At 41.0% G+C, this 16506-nt stretch overlaps 1 protein-coding gene across 1 annotated transcript in view; it reads left to right on the top strand.

Moving 5' to 3' along the window:
- Positions 1–16506, top strand: part of SVEP1 (sushi, von Willebrand factor type A, EGF and pentraxin domain containing 1) — a 190062-nt gene that overhangs the window by 122296 nt on the left and 51260 nt on the right. Inside the window, exons 25-33 of the mRNA XM_065947403.1 lie at positions 1934–2091; positions 4237–4438; positions 6296–6471; positions 9656–9780; positions 10955–11078; positions 11866–12036; positions 13699–13872; positions 14315–14434; positions 16301–16477. Of these exons, the coding sequence (XP_065803475.1) occupies positions 1934–2091; positions 4237–4438; positions 6296–6471; positions 9656–9780; positions 10955–11078; positions 11866–12036; positions 13699–13872; positions 14315–14434; positions 16301–16477 (1427 nt within the window). The remainder of the gene's footprint in view (positions 1–1933; positions 2092–4236; positions 4439–6295; positions 6472–9655; positions 9781–10954; positions 11079–11865; positions 12037–13698; positions 13873–14314; positions 14435–16300; positions 16478–16506) is intronic.

The raw sequence follows: 16506 nt of genomic DNA, 5'->3' as shown, positions 1-16506 counted from the left end.
AAACATGGACAGATATACATCAGAAATTAAAACAACATTGTAAATCAACTATACTTCTATAAAATTTAAAAAACAAATATTTTTAAAGCATTGCACACACACACAAAAAGCATGGACAGATAAAGATGAGTGAAATTCTAGCCAAAATAGGTTTACCATCAAATACACAGAACTCCATAAAGATGCCCGCCAATTCCAACTGAAATTTTCTTTTAAACCTCCAAATACCGTTTATTTGTATTATTACCAATATCAAAGAGGTTCCCATATAAAGATGCTAGTAGTAATATTAACTACATTTATTGGGCAGATCCTTTTTAATTAAAGATATTTCAGATGTTCTAAAAATTACAAAGAATAATAAAAGTCATACACTCACCACAGTAGTGATCAATCCTTAGTCTTTTGCTATATTTGGTTCATATCTTTCATTTTTACAAAAATAAATTCTAAAGATAGATTTGGAGTCCCTCCAATAAGTGTGCACATACACACACATTCCTCTTCTTCACTAGTAGAAACCACTGTCTTGAAGTCAGTTTATAGCTTTCTCATTCAGACTTTGCTTTACTACATATATGACTTCATAAACAATAAATAGCATAGTTTTACATGTTAACATAAGTAGTATCATAATATATATATATATATATATATATATAATCCTTTTGTATTTTGTTTTTCCTTTCAACACTGTGTATTATCAATGTTGGTATGTTTGCCTCTAGTTTACTCATTTCAACTGCCAATTAGTATTCCATTGGATAATTATACCATAGTTTATTTTCCCATTCTCTTCTTCATGAACATGCAGAATGATGCTGTTGTGAACATTCATTATACGTGTCCTTGCACACCTGGACAGCCATCTCCTAGAATTCATACTAGAAGTGAACATACAGGGAAAGTGCAAACCCTCCACTTTCTTTGACATTGCCACATGGTTCATGACACTCTGTCAGAATTTGACATCATCCGATGTATTTTCCACTTGGAGGAGTTTAAATGTCTTCTTGCATTCCCCAGAGACTGTATGGCATCCTAATTGAGATCAAAGTCCGCCCCCCTCCAACTTAGTATCAAGAGGACTTGGGCAACTTAACCTTTCTGAGCCACAATTTACTCACTGTAAACTGATAATAATAATATTCTTCATTGTTATAAGGATTGAATTAATGTATGTGGGAATTCCAGGTGGTGCTAGTGGTAAAGACCCCACCTGCCAATGCGGGAAGACCATAAGAGACACGAGTTCAGTCCCTAGGTCAGGAAGATCCCTTAGAGGGAGGACATGGCAACCCACTCCAGTATTCTTGCCTGGAGAATCCCATGGGCAGAGGAGTCTGGCGGGCTACAGTCCATGGGGTCACAGAGAGTCAGACACAGCTAAAGCAACTTGGCATGGCATGTATAAGTGTTTAGAAGAGTGTGTGAACTTTTGATATTTTTTCCTAGCACTTCGTGGTGAGAGAAATTGCCAGCGTGCCAATACTTCACCTTGACCTGAACTAATTTCTACTCTATTTTTTACCACTGTGACATTTCAAGTGTATGTTGTCTTAAATAGGTTTATTTGAATGAACTTTAAAAAGTAATAGTTAAAGCACTGTTTTAATGTGGAAAATGTGTTTCAGCATGTCAGGATTTTTTAAAAATTCAGTTAAACTGAAAAAAAGAAAAAAAAAAAAAAAACAATTCACCCATTTTCCCTACCCCATGCCTCTGGCAACCACTAGTCTGTTTTCTAGGCTGTGGGTGTGTGTGTGGGTGGGTGTGTATACACATATGTATATTTAGATTCCACATACAAGAGAGCTCATATTAGCACTAAACTTTCCAGAGTCTTTTGATACAATGCTGTCATTAATGGGAGGCTGCTTCTAATGCCTTTCTGCAACTATGCTAATTGTTACAACATTTTGTATTCTTTCAGGTGCCACTGTGCGGCAGGCTTCACGGGGACTCACTGTGAGTTGAACATCAACGAATGTCAGTCTAACCCCTGTAAAAACCAGGCCACCTGTGTGGATGAATTAAATTCATACAGCTGTAAATGTCAGCCAGGATTTTCAGGCAGCAGGTGTGAAACAGGTATATGTGAGCTTAATGTTGTTAAGAACGATACCAAGTATAGGGATACAATAACGACATCAGTCTTTACCTGCGCTAAGCACAATCTGTATACCAAAAACTATGTGAAGCATTTTGTGCTTATTTAACCTTCACAGCCATCCAGTAAACTGGGTTATGTTATCTCCAGGAGCACGGAGGAGGAGGTTGAGCTTAGAGATGCAAGGGTGAAATGGAGAAAATCGAATTTAACAGAACTCTTCACATTCTGCGTGTTTAGAAAGGACACTTGGATAAGTCACTTGATTTAGATTGTTCAGAGTCCATGGATATGTTTGAGAATTAATGCTAATGAACTGCTTTCTCAGAGCATAGGCGTCTTCTAGCTATAGAACTTTTGTTCTGTTGAGTGGGATATGCAGGACTGGGGCTCCTGAAATGGGGAAGAGCCAGGGCCCTGAGCAGGGATGGACTGCTGCCCTGCAGTGGACCCCCCTTCTCTCCCGCAGTGTCGGTTACCCCACTCCCTGGAGTTATTCCCGTCAGCCCATAGCCCCACCTCTCCTTCCAGCTATTCTGTTTCGAAGCTTCCTTGCACTGCTGAGTGCTTCTCCTGTCTTGGATATGCACTGTTGGTTTTATTTCAAACAATTTGTTGAACAGAAAGGAAACAGACTCACAGATACAGAGAACAAACTAGTGGTTACTAGTGGAAGGGGGAAGATGGGAGGATAGGGTGGGTATAGGGGTAGAAGAGGTACACATTGCTATGAATAAAATAAATAGGCTGCAGGGATGAGCATAGGAAAGTCAGTCAGTATTTTATAATAACTATAAATGGAATGTAACCTTTAAATTGTGAGTCACTGTGTTGTACACCTGAAACTTATTTAATATTATAAATCAGTTATATCAATAAAAATAATAATAATAAAAGATGTACAAAATACAAAAAAAGGAATATGTTATTTATTTTGTAAGCAATATGTATTTATTTTGAAATTGCTTCCCAGAGTATCGCATTTACTGAAATGAGCTTCTTTGGTGATAGTATTGCGTACTTGCTATTACCTTAGGCAATTGAAAAATGCTTCACAACTGCCATGATATTTTCTTTTTATTAAAGTGTAGTTGATTTACAATGTTTTGTTAGTTCCTGGTATACACAGAGTGATTCAGTTATATATGTTTATATATACATGTATATATATTCTTTTTCATATTCTTTTCTCTAGACTATATTACAAGATATTGAATACAGCTCCCTTTGCTAAACTTGTTCATTTTATGTACAGTAGTTTATATCTTCTAGTCCCAAACTCCAAATTTATCCTGTTACCCTATTTAGTAACTATAAGCCTGTTTTCTACGTTTGTAAGTCTCTTTCGTAAATAAGCTCATCTGTATCATTTTTTTTAGATTCCACAGATAAGTGATACCATGATATTTGTCTTTCTCCGTATGATTTACTTCATTTAATGTGATAATCTCTAGGTCCATCCATGTTTCTGCAAATGGCATTAGTTCATTCATTACCAGGCTTCCCCAGTAGCTCAGAGAGTAAAGCATCTGCCTGCAATGCAGGAGACACAGGTTTGATCCCTGGGTTGGGAAGATCCCCTGGAGAAGGAAATGGCAACTCACTCCAGTATTCTTGCCTGGAGAGTCCCATGAATGGAGGAGCCTGGTAGGCTACAGTCCACAGGGTCGCAAAGAGTCAGACATGACTGAGTGACTTCACACCACTTCATTCTTTTTATGGCTGAGTAGTATTCCATTTGTGTGTATATGTGTGTGTGCCGCTATGAACATTGAAGTACATTTATCTTTTAGAATTAGACTTTTCTTCAGATATATGCCCAGGAGTGCAATTGCTGGGTTATATGGTAGTTCTGTTTTCTGGTTTTTGAGGAAACCTCCATCCTGTTTTCTACTGTAGCTGCACCAGTTTGCCTTCCCAACAGTAGAGGAAGATTCACTTTTCTCCACACCCTCTGCAGCATTTATTATTTGTAGACATTTTAGTGATGACTCTCCTGACCATGTGAGGTGATACCTCATGGTAGTTTGGATTTACATTTCTCTAATAATTAGTGCTGTTGAGCATCTTTTCATGTGTCTCTTGGCCATCTGTATGTCTTCTCATACTTTTCTTATTTGTTGCAGAACAGTCTGCAGGCTTTAACCTGGATTTTGAAGTTTCTGCCATTTATGGTTACGTCATGCTGGATGGTGTGCTTCCGTCCCTCCATGCTGTAACCTGCACGTTCTGGATGAAATCGTCTGACGACACTAATTACGGGACGCCGATCTCCTATGCCCTGGAGAATGGCAGTGACAATACCTTCCTCCTAACCGATTATAACGGGTAAGCAGAGACATCAGGAAGGCCATGTTAGGACTTATCCTGGCACCAGGTTAGAACTGACATGGGTGGGGATGGAGCGGTAGGAGGCTCAAGTGTTCCAACAGGACAACAGGGTGACGAGTCAAACAGAGCATCTGGACAGGTCCTATGCGAAGGCAGCGTTTCAGTGGCAGTACCTTATACGGGTATTGTGTTTTGCTATTTGCTAAATATTACCATCTGAGCCACCAGGGAAGCCCAGGTATTTTCATGTGTATTATTTCATTTGAGCTTCACAAGGACTTGAGGAACTGATGCCCCTTAACAGGTGAAATGAATGAGAAGCTAAATGCTTTACCCTCCCAAATCTCACACCATGGGAGTGGCAGAATTGTCAAACTGACTGTTCAGACCAGTGCTCCTTTATTTGCGTATCAGAGTGGCCAAAGGTCAAAGGATTTCCATGGCACTGTTGGTCCTTGGAAGACCCTTGTATTGAATAAGAATCCATTTGAAATCTCCAGTGCACAAGGTGACATTTTTTGGTGTCTTTTTGGATCAATTAGTTCCAGTTTGGGGCCCCATCCCTCTGGGCTGATAGGAAAGTCAACTTCAACTGTTTCTCTGATTTCTTTCACTAGGGACTGCTTCTCCTGTCTTAGATACTCATGGATCATCTAAAACCCACAGAGTTTTGCTAAAGAGCCACCTGCTCAGGCAGGACTTCCATCACTGGTTATCTGTCCACCCTGCCGATCACTGAGCTGTCCACTACCCCTGCCTCTGTGGTCCTTTCAGAACCTCTGCTGTTTGCCGCGTGTGGAATCCTTGGCCAGGCTGCGAGTTTATGCCTTTTGATTAAGAAAGATGCTGTGGCACGCCACATGGCCTTTTCCTCCCAGGTCTGCCCAACCATGTGGCCTTTTGCTCCGGTTGCAGACCTCAAGGACAACACATTGAGCTCTCCTTCCTTGCCTCAGTCCGTGAGATTCTCACTATTCTGGTGAAAATCTTCGCGTCCTCAAACCCTATCCTTCTTAGTGGACTTGAACATTCAGAAACAAAATGTAAGAAATTTCAAAATCCTCCCCCGAGACAGATTGCACAGAAAGAGAAAACCTGTTGCCTGCTTGAGTTTGGGGAGGAAAAACAGTGGGGAAACAATTCGTGTTTTAGAAATATCTTTTCATAAACATCTTTGAATAGGGGTTTAAGAGCTGCTGATACAATTACTCAATGACTTCTTCTCTATCAGTTTCCCCCTAATCTTTTCTTTTTCTCCATTTGCTTTTGAAGATACTCCACTTTCCACTGCTTCTTAACTTGAACATTTCTCGAAGTGACATGGTTGTTGGAACCCTTTTGTGGCTGGTTACCTAGTTTAGTGCCAATGATTCTTTCTCTTGCATCAGTGTACTTCATCTGCCAAGTGACTGTTCTGGCAACAGAGGGATAGGACTGACTTCCTAGGATATCTCTGAAGTCTGTTCCAAGTTGTAGGAACATACATCCTAGAGAAAAGAAACCAGACTGACATTTGCGAAACTCTCATTCCTTCCATTCTTGACTCATTCTCTCTAGAATAGACAGTTGGTGAATTATCTCAAATTGGGCCAGTTTGTTTCAGCTTGTCCTAAGGCATTTTCCCTACCCCTCAGTGTTTAGGAAACACAAACCAGTTTTCAATGAGCTACAAAACAATCAAAGGTAATTAGTAATCAAATCTGCTTCTATGAAACATGACTCAAATGGAAAAAAAGAGGTAATGGTTGGACCCAAAGTGCTTTACCCACAAAAAAGGAAGAAAGATCGTAACATGCCCCACATATGGGATTACAACATATGACTGATGATTGTATCCCTTGAATCTTTGTGCAGCTGGGTTCTTTATGTAAATGGCAAGGAAAAAATAACAGACTGTCCCGCTGTGAATGACGGCAATTGGCATCACATTGCCATCACTTGGACGAGTACTGGTGGAGCCTGGAAAGTCTACATCGATGGGAAGTTATCTGATGGTGGCATGGGCCTCTCTGTTGGATCACCCATCCCTGGTACGTCTTAGCAAACAGAATATAATTCCATCCGATGCTAGAGGTGGTGATGCTTTGATGAACATCAAGTTTGCTGAGTCATCACTCTGATTTACCATCTCCTAATTATCCAGACTGTGAATTATTAGAAGCTTTTCCTAGGTGAACTGTGTGACTTTATATAAGAAATGCCTTTGGGATCGAAAATAAGACTACCAAGATGCATGCTAAACTGACTGTGCATGACTACTAAATTATCTTCCAAGAAGGAGATTAATTGCTGGTGTTTTGTTTGTTGGTTTTGTCTGTTATTTTTTTTTTAGGTTTGGTTTGTGATCAGTATACACACTAAACAAGTAGATTCAGAATATAAGCTGGAGCACTGCTAATAGTTATCTATCTTTTATGCCCTTTTTCTCATAGAACTCAGACTCTCTTCTAAAAATACTTTTAAACAAATATTTAGAGAGTTGAGTTTTGAAGGAATGCAAAAGTATTAAGTGTTCCAGGGTTCTCAGCATTGTACCTGGCAATAAGCCTGCTCTATCTAGGTTCTTCTGTGACGTATGTCATGTGAGCAGGAACAGCTGGAGGCTCCCTGTAGTAAATAAGGAAACATTAAAAGTGTTTCTGCAGGAAGTGGTGTTATCCTCTGAAGGGAAGTGCTGGCTTCTTTTTGTGGTGTTGTTTTTAACTCGCCCTTCTCTGGGTGGTGAGATTTTAGGTGGCTTTTATATTTCTTCTTGGTCCTTTTCTGATATTTTTATAATGAGCGTTTATTTCATTTATGGTAAAAAAAAAAAAGTTTCTATCTTAAAAGAATTGGAACTATAATAGTAGCTACCCACGGGGACAGTTCTCTGACCACAGTAATAAGAATGAATTATAGTCCATAACTATTGCAGAACTCCATTTGACCGACCCTAGTGAATGACTGACTGTGGTTTGGTTGACCAGATTTATTGAAGACTGTATTAGGTAAAATAGAAATTCTTGGGAAAGGACCATTATTAGAGCAAGAATTAGGGGTAGAGGAAGATTCTGTGTTTGGTTTTAGACATATTGAGTATGAATTTTAATCCCACGAATGTATGCAGCTAAAAACATAATTTGATATGATTTTATATCAAAATGACAGAATTGTCTTTTAGTGATAGGTTATGTTTGTCAAGAATTCAGCATGGTGAATGCTCTTATAGAGTCCTGGGGGGTGTGAAAATTGATCCAGACTTTCTGGGAAGCTATTTAGAAACATTCATCAACAGTCTTAGAGAAACTCTTTGCATGGAACCAACAATTCTCTACCAGGAATTAATCAAAATGAAAGAATCAGTGATCTGAACAAATATCTATGCATCTATAGATTTAGCTCAGCATTACCTTGGTACCAAGCCTGGAAACAACTCCAGTATCCATTAAGAAATAGTTGTTAACTTAGTTAATTAAGAAAATTATGTATTGTTGTGCATTCACATAATAAAGTAACTGTTAAAACTCATGAAATGAAAATATGTTCAAGAAAAGCAAGCTTCCAACATCATGTGTAGTAGGATCCTATGCTGTGTGTTTTAAAATCTCTCTCATACACCCATACTAAAAAAAAATAATTTTAAAACCATATAATCTAGAAATACACAGAACTGTTAAATGATTTTTCCTGAGTAGGAAGAATTCCTTTTACTTAATTTTAAAAAATGTTCTTCCATGTGTATGTATTCATTTTTAATTGTTAATTTTATAAGAGAAAGATATAGATTGGGAAATCATGAATGAGGGTTCTACAAACATGGAGTGGCAGGCATGGGACAATAACTGAAAGAAGAAGAGAGGAAGCCAAGGGTAGAATCCTGGGTTCATCAGAATCTAAGAGGCAGGTGGAAAAGGGAGACTGAGAATGAGCAGAAAGGTTCAAGGAGAACCAGGGGAGGATGCTATCATGGAAACCAACTGCAATCAGGAGGGCTCCTGGCAGGAAACAAGTGACACACGCAAGAAAGATAACTGAAGAATTTCATGAAAGGACTGTTTTCAAAGATGTGGGCTTCCCAGGTAGTGGTAAAGAACCCGCCTCCCAGTGCAGGTAGACGTAAGAGGTGCAGGTTCGATCCCTAGGTTGGGAAGATCCCTTGGAGTAGGAAACGGCAATCCACTCCAGTATTCTTGCCTGGAGAATCCCATGAACAGAGGAGCCTGGCAGGCAGTGGTCCATAGGGTCACAGAGAGTCAGACACAATTGAAATGACTGAGCATGCTGTCCTGGGCAAGGTTAAGAGAACCAAAATGTAGTAAAATACCCCATGACTAGTAGCGATGGAAAGTCGCAAGAGATGCACATGAAGTGACAGAGAGTGGGAGTTGTCACCAGAATGTAGGCAAACCTGTAGTGATGGTTTGCCTACAAACCATCATGCCTACAAACCAGTGATGCAAGAGAGAGGAAAGCAGCCCCTTCCATCTGTTGCCTGGGCGGAAGTTATCCAAGAAGTTAAACTTGTCTCTCATCCCACTTTCTTACCTCGGGCTGGTCTCTCCATTGGCCAGACAAACAGAGGCCAGAGGACTGAAGAAACCAGGAGGTATAGTCCATGGGTGTCAACCGTGCGGCCCCAAAGCAGAGTGGAAAAAGGGGAAGGGTGGCTCTCGAGGGGTACAGACCTTCTAGAGTGCCAGGAAGGGCAGGTTAGTAGAATGAAATGCTTCCAAGAAACAAGTGATACAGAGAGATCACCAGAGGTGAATACTGAAGAGTTTCCTTTGGATTGGGTCATTAGGTGGCCACTGGAAGGAAGGTTCCTTGGAATTGATAATAGAACTTTAAGCATTATAGGCTAAAGAATAAGATAATGAAGAGCAGCTACTGGTAATCTGTCACAGAGGGTAATTTCCTAGAGCAAAAGAGGCAAAAAAGGACTTAGCTACTTTGTTGACATAAAATATTATATGCATATATAAGTAGATATGTAGTTTTATAGTTAAATGTTTATAAATCCAATCTTGTGTTCCAAATCGTCTTTGACTGATTTTTCAGTTGCTGTATAAAATGTCAAACTCATCTTACTGATAAATCATGCAGTGAATGTAGATAATTTAACTTCTCAATAATTTCCCCTGATACATTTGTATAGGCTGTGCCTTCACTAAGTTAGCATTTTAGAAATAACAGCCAGGCCACTCTTCTTCCTTTTTTCTTTCCTTTTCTCTTTAGGTGGTGGTTCATTGGTTCTTGGGCAAGAACAAGACACGAAAGGAGAGGGATTCAATCCAGCTGAGTCTTTTGTGGGCTCCATAAGCCAGCTCAACCTCTGGGACTATGTCCTGTCTCCACAGCAGGTCAATTCCATTTTCAGTGTATGACAGTAATGACATGCAAAGGTACAAACCTAGTAGAAATGTGCACAGCCTAATGCTACCGTGTCTATGCCACCGCTGAGTTTTCAGAAGTTACCGGCAGTATCATTTGATGCTATGGTAGTAGGCTAAGCTAGGCAGAGGTTATTTACAGTGTCTTGGTGATGTTTTATAATTTTATTGGACATGACAGTTTCATAAAATCTTGTGATTTCAGAACTAGAAAGAATCATAGAGAAGAATATTTCCAATCCCTCTGACTCAAGAAGCAGAAATTTAGGGCTGGCACAAGATCATACATACAGAGTAACAGATGGGCTAGTGGTTAAAGCCAGCCTACAGTCCAACGGCCTGGGTTCAAGTTCCAGTTTCACCATGAACTCACTCTGATGATTTTGAACATGTTACCCCATCTCTCTATGCTTCAGTTTTCAAATCTATTAAAGATAAACAAATAGAACTGCATAGTGGAGTTTTGGCAGAATGGAACCAAGTCCTACATATAAGATTTAGGTATCGTTTGGCACATAGTAAGGGCTTGACACGCTTCCCCGGTAGCTCAGTGGTAAAGAACCCACCTGCCAATGCAGAAGACGTGGGTTCGATCCCTGAGTCAGAAAGATCCCCAAGAGAAGGAAATGGCAACCCACTCCAGTATTCTTGCCTGGGAAATCCCATGGACGGAGGAGCCTGGCAGGCTGCAGTGGGGTTGCAAAGAGTTGGATACGACTTAGTGACTAAACAACAGCAAAAGTGCTTGATAGATGTTTACTCTTACTATTATTGTGGCAGAACTTGCCTGAACCTCAGCTTTCTCGCCTCCAGATCAGACATAGAAGGCCAGAGAGGAAGCGCCCCTACAACACCTTGACAAATTGCAGAATTTTAGACGAGAAATTCTATATGTAGAATTTCAGAATTTCCAGTGACTATGAAATATTTGGTGAAGGGAATGGTGGGGTGGAGGGGAGAGAGAGAAAAGGAAGAGAACTTCCCTTTGCCCCTGAAATCACACCCCACATCCAAAACTCAGCTTCCCACCCCCTGCCCCTCACAAGTATGTGAATGTTCTCAACAGGACCAGATTAAGATATAATAACTCTGTCTTCCAGAAGCAAGTGAGGTTTGTCTAAAAGATGGATTTGTAAATTTTCAGGTAAAATCGCTGGCCACCTCATGCCCAGAGGAACTCAGTAAAGGAAACGTGCTAGCCTGGCCTGATTTCCTGTCGGGAATTGTGGGGAGAGTGAAGATCAATCCGAAGAGCATATTCTGTTCGGGTTAGCTTCCTTCTTCTTTGGTGTCTGTTGATTACTCCGGAATTTTCTAGCAAAAGGGGACATTTGATTCTCTACTGGTCAAATAGTGTGTGCTTGTCAGTTTACCTAATAATTCATGTTTAGCCTACCTTATCTAAAGGGTCTGTTATTTTTTAATACTTAAATACACAATACTGCACAAAATACTGCACAAAATAATTGTGCAGGAAACTTGAACAAAGGTAAAATAAGAAAAATAGGATGAGCAGAGGGATACAGTTAATTTTTTTAAATGCCCATCGAAGTCCTGTCCCCCAGTTTGAGGTGGGGTACTCTCTTGGCTCTGTAATTCCTAGCCATCATCCACGTGCAAGTAGCACAGAGGGAAAAGAAATAGATATAATAATATACATACTGAGTGGTCAAACTCTGCCCTCTGGTCCCAGCTCCCTTCTAAAATTCAATATATAATATTTAAAGAAGTTTCTGAAGATATCCTAGAATTCATGGCTTTTGTTAACTCATAAGGACCTTTTATTAATTCTGAAATACTATTTGTAATTCAAAAATACCATTTTCCTTAAAAATATTCAGCAGACTTCTGCTGAAAGAGGAAAAGTTGTTTGTTGACTCCAGTAGTTTTTTTCTAGAAATTTTGCATGCCAGAGATCTGGTTACACGTTATCTTGTTTTAGTATCAATAGAGTGGGTCTCAAATGCTGGTACAATATATGATTTGAAACCCTTAACCTGATGATGTTGCCTGTGTGTTTCTGACAAGCTCTGAACCAGTGTTCTTTGCCCTCAGATTGCCCATCTTTAGAAGGATCGGTACCTCATCTGCGAACTGCATCAAGAGACGTAAAGCCAGGCTCCAAAATCAGTCTGTACTGTGATCCAGGCTTCCAGATGGTCGGGAACTCTGTGCAGTATTGCCTAAATCAAGGACAGTGGACACAACCACTGCCTCGCTGTGAACGTGAGCAGCCTTTGTTGAAAGCATTTCAGTAGCTCTTGAAAATTACTGGAACCCTAAGAACACTTTTTGAGGAATGCTAGATAAAAGTGGAGTACTTCTTAACAGCCAATATAGCAGATACTCATTACTTTCTTTGTGTAATGAAGTGTGCTGGGCACCATGAGGGAGGTGGGAGAAGAGGATACAGAGAGCCCACACCTGTGAAGGCACCCAAGTGGCCCAAGGAAATGAATGGAGGGAAAGACAGGTGTGAAGCCTGGAGCCCAGAGGGAGATGGGTCGTTGCTGGGTGGGAAAACAGGACTATATCTCTTTAAGTTGGATGCACCCATTCATTCATTTATTCAACAATTTTGAAAGTACCTAGTATGTGCTAGTGGAGAAGGCAATGGCACCCCACTCCAGTACTCTTGCCCGGAAAATCCCATGGATGGAGGAGCCTGCTAGGCTACAGTCCATGGGGTCGCGAAGAGTCGGACACGACTGAGTGACTTCACTTTCACTTTTCACTTTCATGCATTGGAGAAGGAAATGGCAGCCCACTCCGGTGTTCTTGCCTGGAGAATCCCAGGGACGGGGGAGCCTGGTGGGCTGCCGTCTATGGGGTCGCACAGATTCGGACACGACTGAAGCGACTTAGCAGCAGCAGTATGTGCTAGACACCGAACTAAGTTCTGGAGATACAGCAGTTGGGGAAAGTCTCTCTTCTTGTGGCGTTTACATTGTGGAGGAAAGGCAAGAAGTAACAAGTAACATTATTTATTTATAGTAAGTAAGAACAGCAAAGGCTGGAAGTAAAGGCTTTGAAGAAAACTAAAGCAGGGTGGTGGTAGTGGTGGTGTAGTCGCTCAGTTATGTCTAACTCTTGGGACCCGTGGGCTGTAGCCCTCCAGGCTCCTCTGTCCATGGGGTTTCCCAGGCAAGAATACTGGAATGGGCTGCCATTTCCTTCTCCAGGGGATCTTCCCAACCCAGGGATCAAACCTGTGTCTCCTGCATTGGAGGCAGGTTCTTTAGCGACTGAGCCACCAGGGGAAAAGTAGGATAGGGAGATATAAAGTGAGAGGGTTGGGTGGGAGCAGGACTGCTATTGTAGACAGGGTGATTGGGGAAGTTCCTCCATGACATCTCTTTCCACCTGGTGCTTATTTATCTGCTTCATGTATCTCATCTCTGACTAGACAGTACACTTTGTAAGGCAGGGATTTTGTCTGCTTGGTTCAACCTAAGCACCCAGACAATGTCTAGCAGGTAGCAGGGTCGCCATAATTTTTTTATTGTTGTTAGTATTTGTTCATTTGACTGTGTTGGGTCTTAGTTGTGACACTTTGGATCTTTACTTGCGGCATGTGGGATCTAGTTCCCTGACCAGGGGTGGAACCCAGGCCCCCTGCTTTGGGACCGTGAAGTCTTAGCTATTGGATGACCAGGGAAGTCCCTCCATAATTATCTTTTAAATGAATGAGTTGCATGCCCATTGTGAGCTGGACACTGGGCTTGATGCTCTGGGCACAAGAGTGGCTGCAGCCTGCCACCACACCTATAGTATTCTCAGTGTAATGTTTGTGTACATTGAAGAGTTCAGGTTTAACTCAACTACAGGTTTGATATAAATAAGATGTCCGTTGAGTATTTTGCTCCTAACGTAACTGTCACATTCCAGGCATTAGCTGTGGGGTGCCACCTCCTTTGGAGAACGGCTTCTATTCCGCCGAGGACTTCCATGCTGGCAGCACAGTGACCTACCAGTGCAACAGTGGCTACTATTTGTTGGGCGATTCAAGGATGTTCTGTACGGATAATGGGAGCTGGAATGGCATTTCACCATCGTGTCTTGGTGAGATGGATCTTGGCAATTACTGCGTGCCTTTATTCTGACTCTGTGGGAGATAATTATCCCAAATTCCTGAGGCTCTTGTGGCGTGCCTTTGTTAATTTCATCTTGTCCTAGTCAGCTCTGGGCAAGCCATAGTGACAAAGCAGCTGTCCATGGACATGCCAAACATGTTTTAAATTTTTACCAGGCCCAATATAAGAATATCTTTTTCTTTCTTTCTTTCTTCTACTTATCCACCTATAAACTGTGGAAATAGCTTTTGTTGTAGATCTGCAACGTGATTATGACTACTAAATCTAAACTTCATGAAAAATATATATAATGTGATGCATTAATCACAATATATATAATGTGATACATAATGATTTAAAAGTAAAAACAAATGTTTGCTTCATAAGACAAATCCATCAGCCTTATGGCCTGTAAACGATCTCTATTTTAGATGTTGATGAATGTGCGGTTGGGTCAGACTGTAGTGAGCACGCCTCCTGCCTGAATACAAATGGATCCTACGTCTGCTCATGTATCCCACCCTACACAGGAGATGGTAAAAACTGTGCAGGTAACTAGGCTATGTGTAATTGAGAAGTCTCTTTCAATTTTTTAATTCAAGTATATAGTTTAAATGTATGTCATATAAAAATAAGACAGTATTTTCAACTTCGAAGGGGATATGGAGAAGAAAAATCATCTTAAAAAGATACTTAAACAGAGAAAGACAAATACATGATATCCCTTACATGTGAAATGTAAAAAAAATGACACACATCAACTTATTTAGAAAACAGCAGCAGACTCACAGACATACAAAACACACTTATGGTTCTCAAAGGGGAACGTGGAGGGAGGGATAAATTAGGAGTTTGGGATTAGCATATACACACTATAAATGCTGTATGTAAAATAGATAATCAGAGGACCTAGTGTATAACACAGGGAGCTATATTCAATATCATATAATTATGTGTAATGAAAAAGAATCTGAAAAAGAATAGATATATATATATAAGTGAATCATTTTGCTGTACATCTGAAGCTAACACAACATTGTAAATCAACTTACACTTCAGTAAAAAGTGTTTAAAGATACACAAGCAACAGTTGGTGGTGCTTTAAACTAGCACTGTGCTTTTCCTAACTTCACCAGTTCTCACATCAAAGTACTAACCAGGCCTGATCCTGCTTAGCTTCTGAGATCAGATGAGATCTGGCGCGGTCAGGGTGGTATGGCCATAGATCCCAATTTCTGAAAAACAAAACTGAGAGCCAACTTTATCACCTGACTGTTGAAGAAATGTCTCCATAATAGAAGAATAATAGAGTGAATCTAGAAATATAAGTGGTGGCCTCTGCTGCCTTCAGGCAGAGCAAAGAGGTTACTTCATCACCTCTTCTCTTTCAGAATGTTTCCTCTGACTCAGCCCCACAGAATCATTGGGAAAAAATAGACATCTTGCCTTACCACTTGCTTTACCTGTATTTTGTGGTAAGGTCGATAATACTCAGCCCATCATTGTCTTTCTATACTAATTGTGAGAAAGCAGCTACTAGAAAAATTAGAACTTAATGAGGAATTCTCAAAATCAGTCTTATAATTGCATTTACTTTTTGCGAGGGTTCCATGTAAAGTCCAAGAGATCTTCAGAAAGACTGAATCAGTATATCTCCCTTTTTTGAGAATTTCGGTGTTCATTTGGTCCCATTTTCAACTCTGGCCCTAAATCTCCCTTTCTGTAATCCCCCTTCCTAGAAGGGGTGACTGACCCTGGATTTGCACGCAGCAGCCTTATGATCCGGGGGCTGTTTGAAAGGGGAGGCAGGGAACTTCCCCCCAGTGTGCTTTGCCTCTGTACCACGTTGAGAGAAAGTCAGTTGCACTTAAAAAGTGGTCTTTTCATTGGAAAAGACCCTGATGCTGGGAAAGGTTAAAGGCAGGAGGAGAAGGGGACAGCAGAGGACAAGATGGTTGGATGGCGTCACTGACTCAATGGACATGAGTTTGAGCAAGTCCCAGGGGATGGTGAAGGACAGGGAAGCCTGGCATGCTGCAGTCCATGGGATCACGAAGAGCTGGACACGACTGAGTGTCTGACCAACAACAGATGAGGCTGGGAGGAGCAGGGGCTGAAGCCCTTCTGAGCCATGCCCTGGCACCACCACCAGTTCCTCCCTAAACAGCTTCCTTTGGGGACAGAGACATTTTGTTTCTTTTTCTTCTTCATTGCTGTTTCAAAATACTGTTTTTCAAATGCCTATTAAATGATCTGGTCTGTCCTTGGAATTCATGCCTTTCCCTTCAGAAGTTTTTCCTCCCCCCTTCAAGATTTAATTGGTACCTTAACTGCAGTGGAATTCTTTTGCTGTGAGACCTCATGTGGTTGTGTGAAAGACCCCGTTGACCCACAAAAACTGTTTTCTCTCTTTCAAGAACCTATAAAATGTAAGACTCCCGGAAATCCAGAAAATGGCCACTCTTCTGGGGAGACTTATACCGTGGGTGCCGAGGTCACATTTTCATGTGAAGAAGGATACCAGCTGGTGGGGGCGGCCAGGATCACATGTTTGGAGTCTGGAGAATGGAGTCATCTGATACCATATTGTGAAGGTATGTTGAGTAAGTTCCCCCGTGTGTGT

The sequence above is a fragment of the Muntiacus reevesi genome, chromosome 10 (genome assembly GCF_963930625.1).
Source record: "Muntiacus reevesi chromosome 10, mMunRee1.1, whole genome shotgun sequence".
NCBI classification, from domain to species: domain Eukaryota; kingdom Metazoa; phylum Chordata; class Mammalia; order Artiodactyla; family Cervidae; genus Muntiacus; species Muntiacus reevesi.
This window is presented reverse-complemented; position numbering and strand designations above follow the sequence as displayed.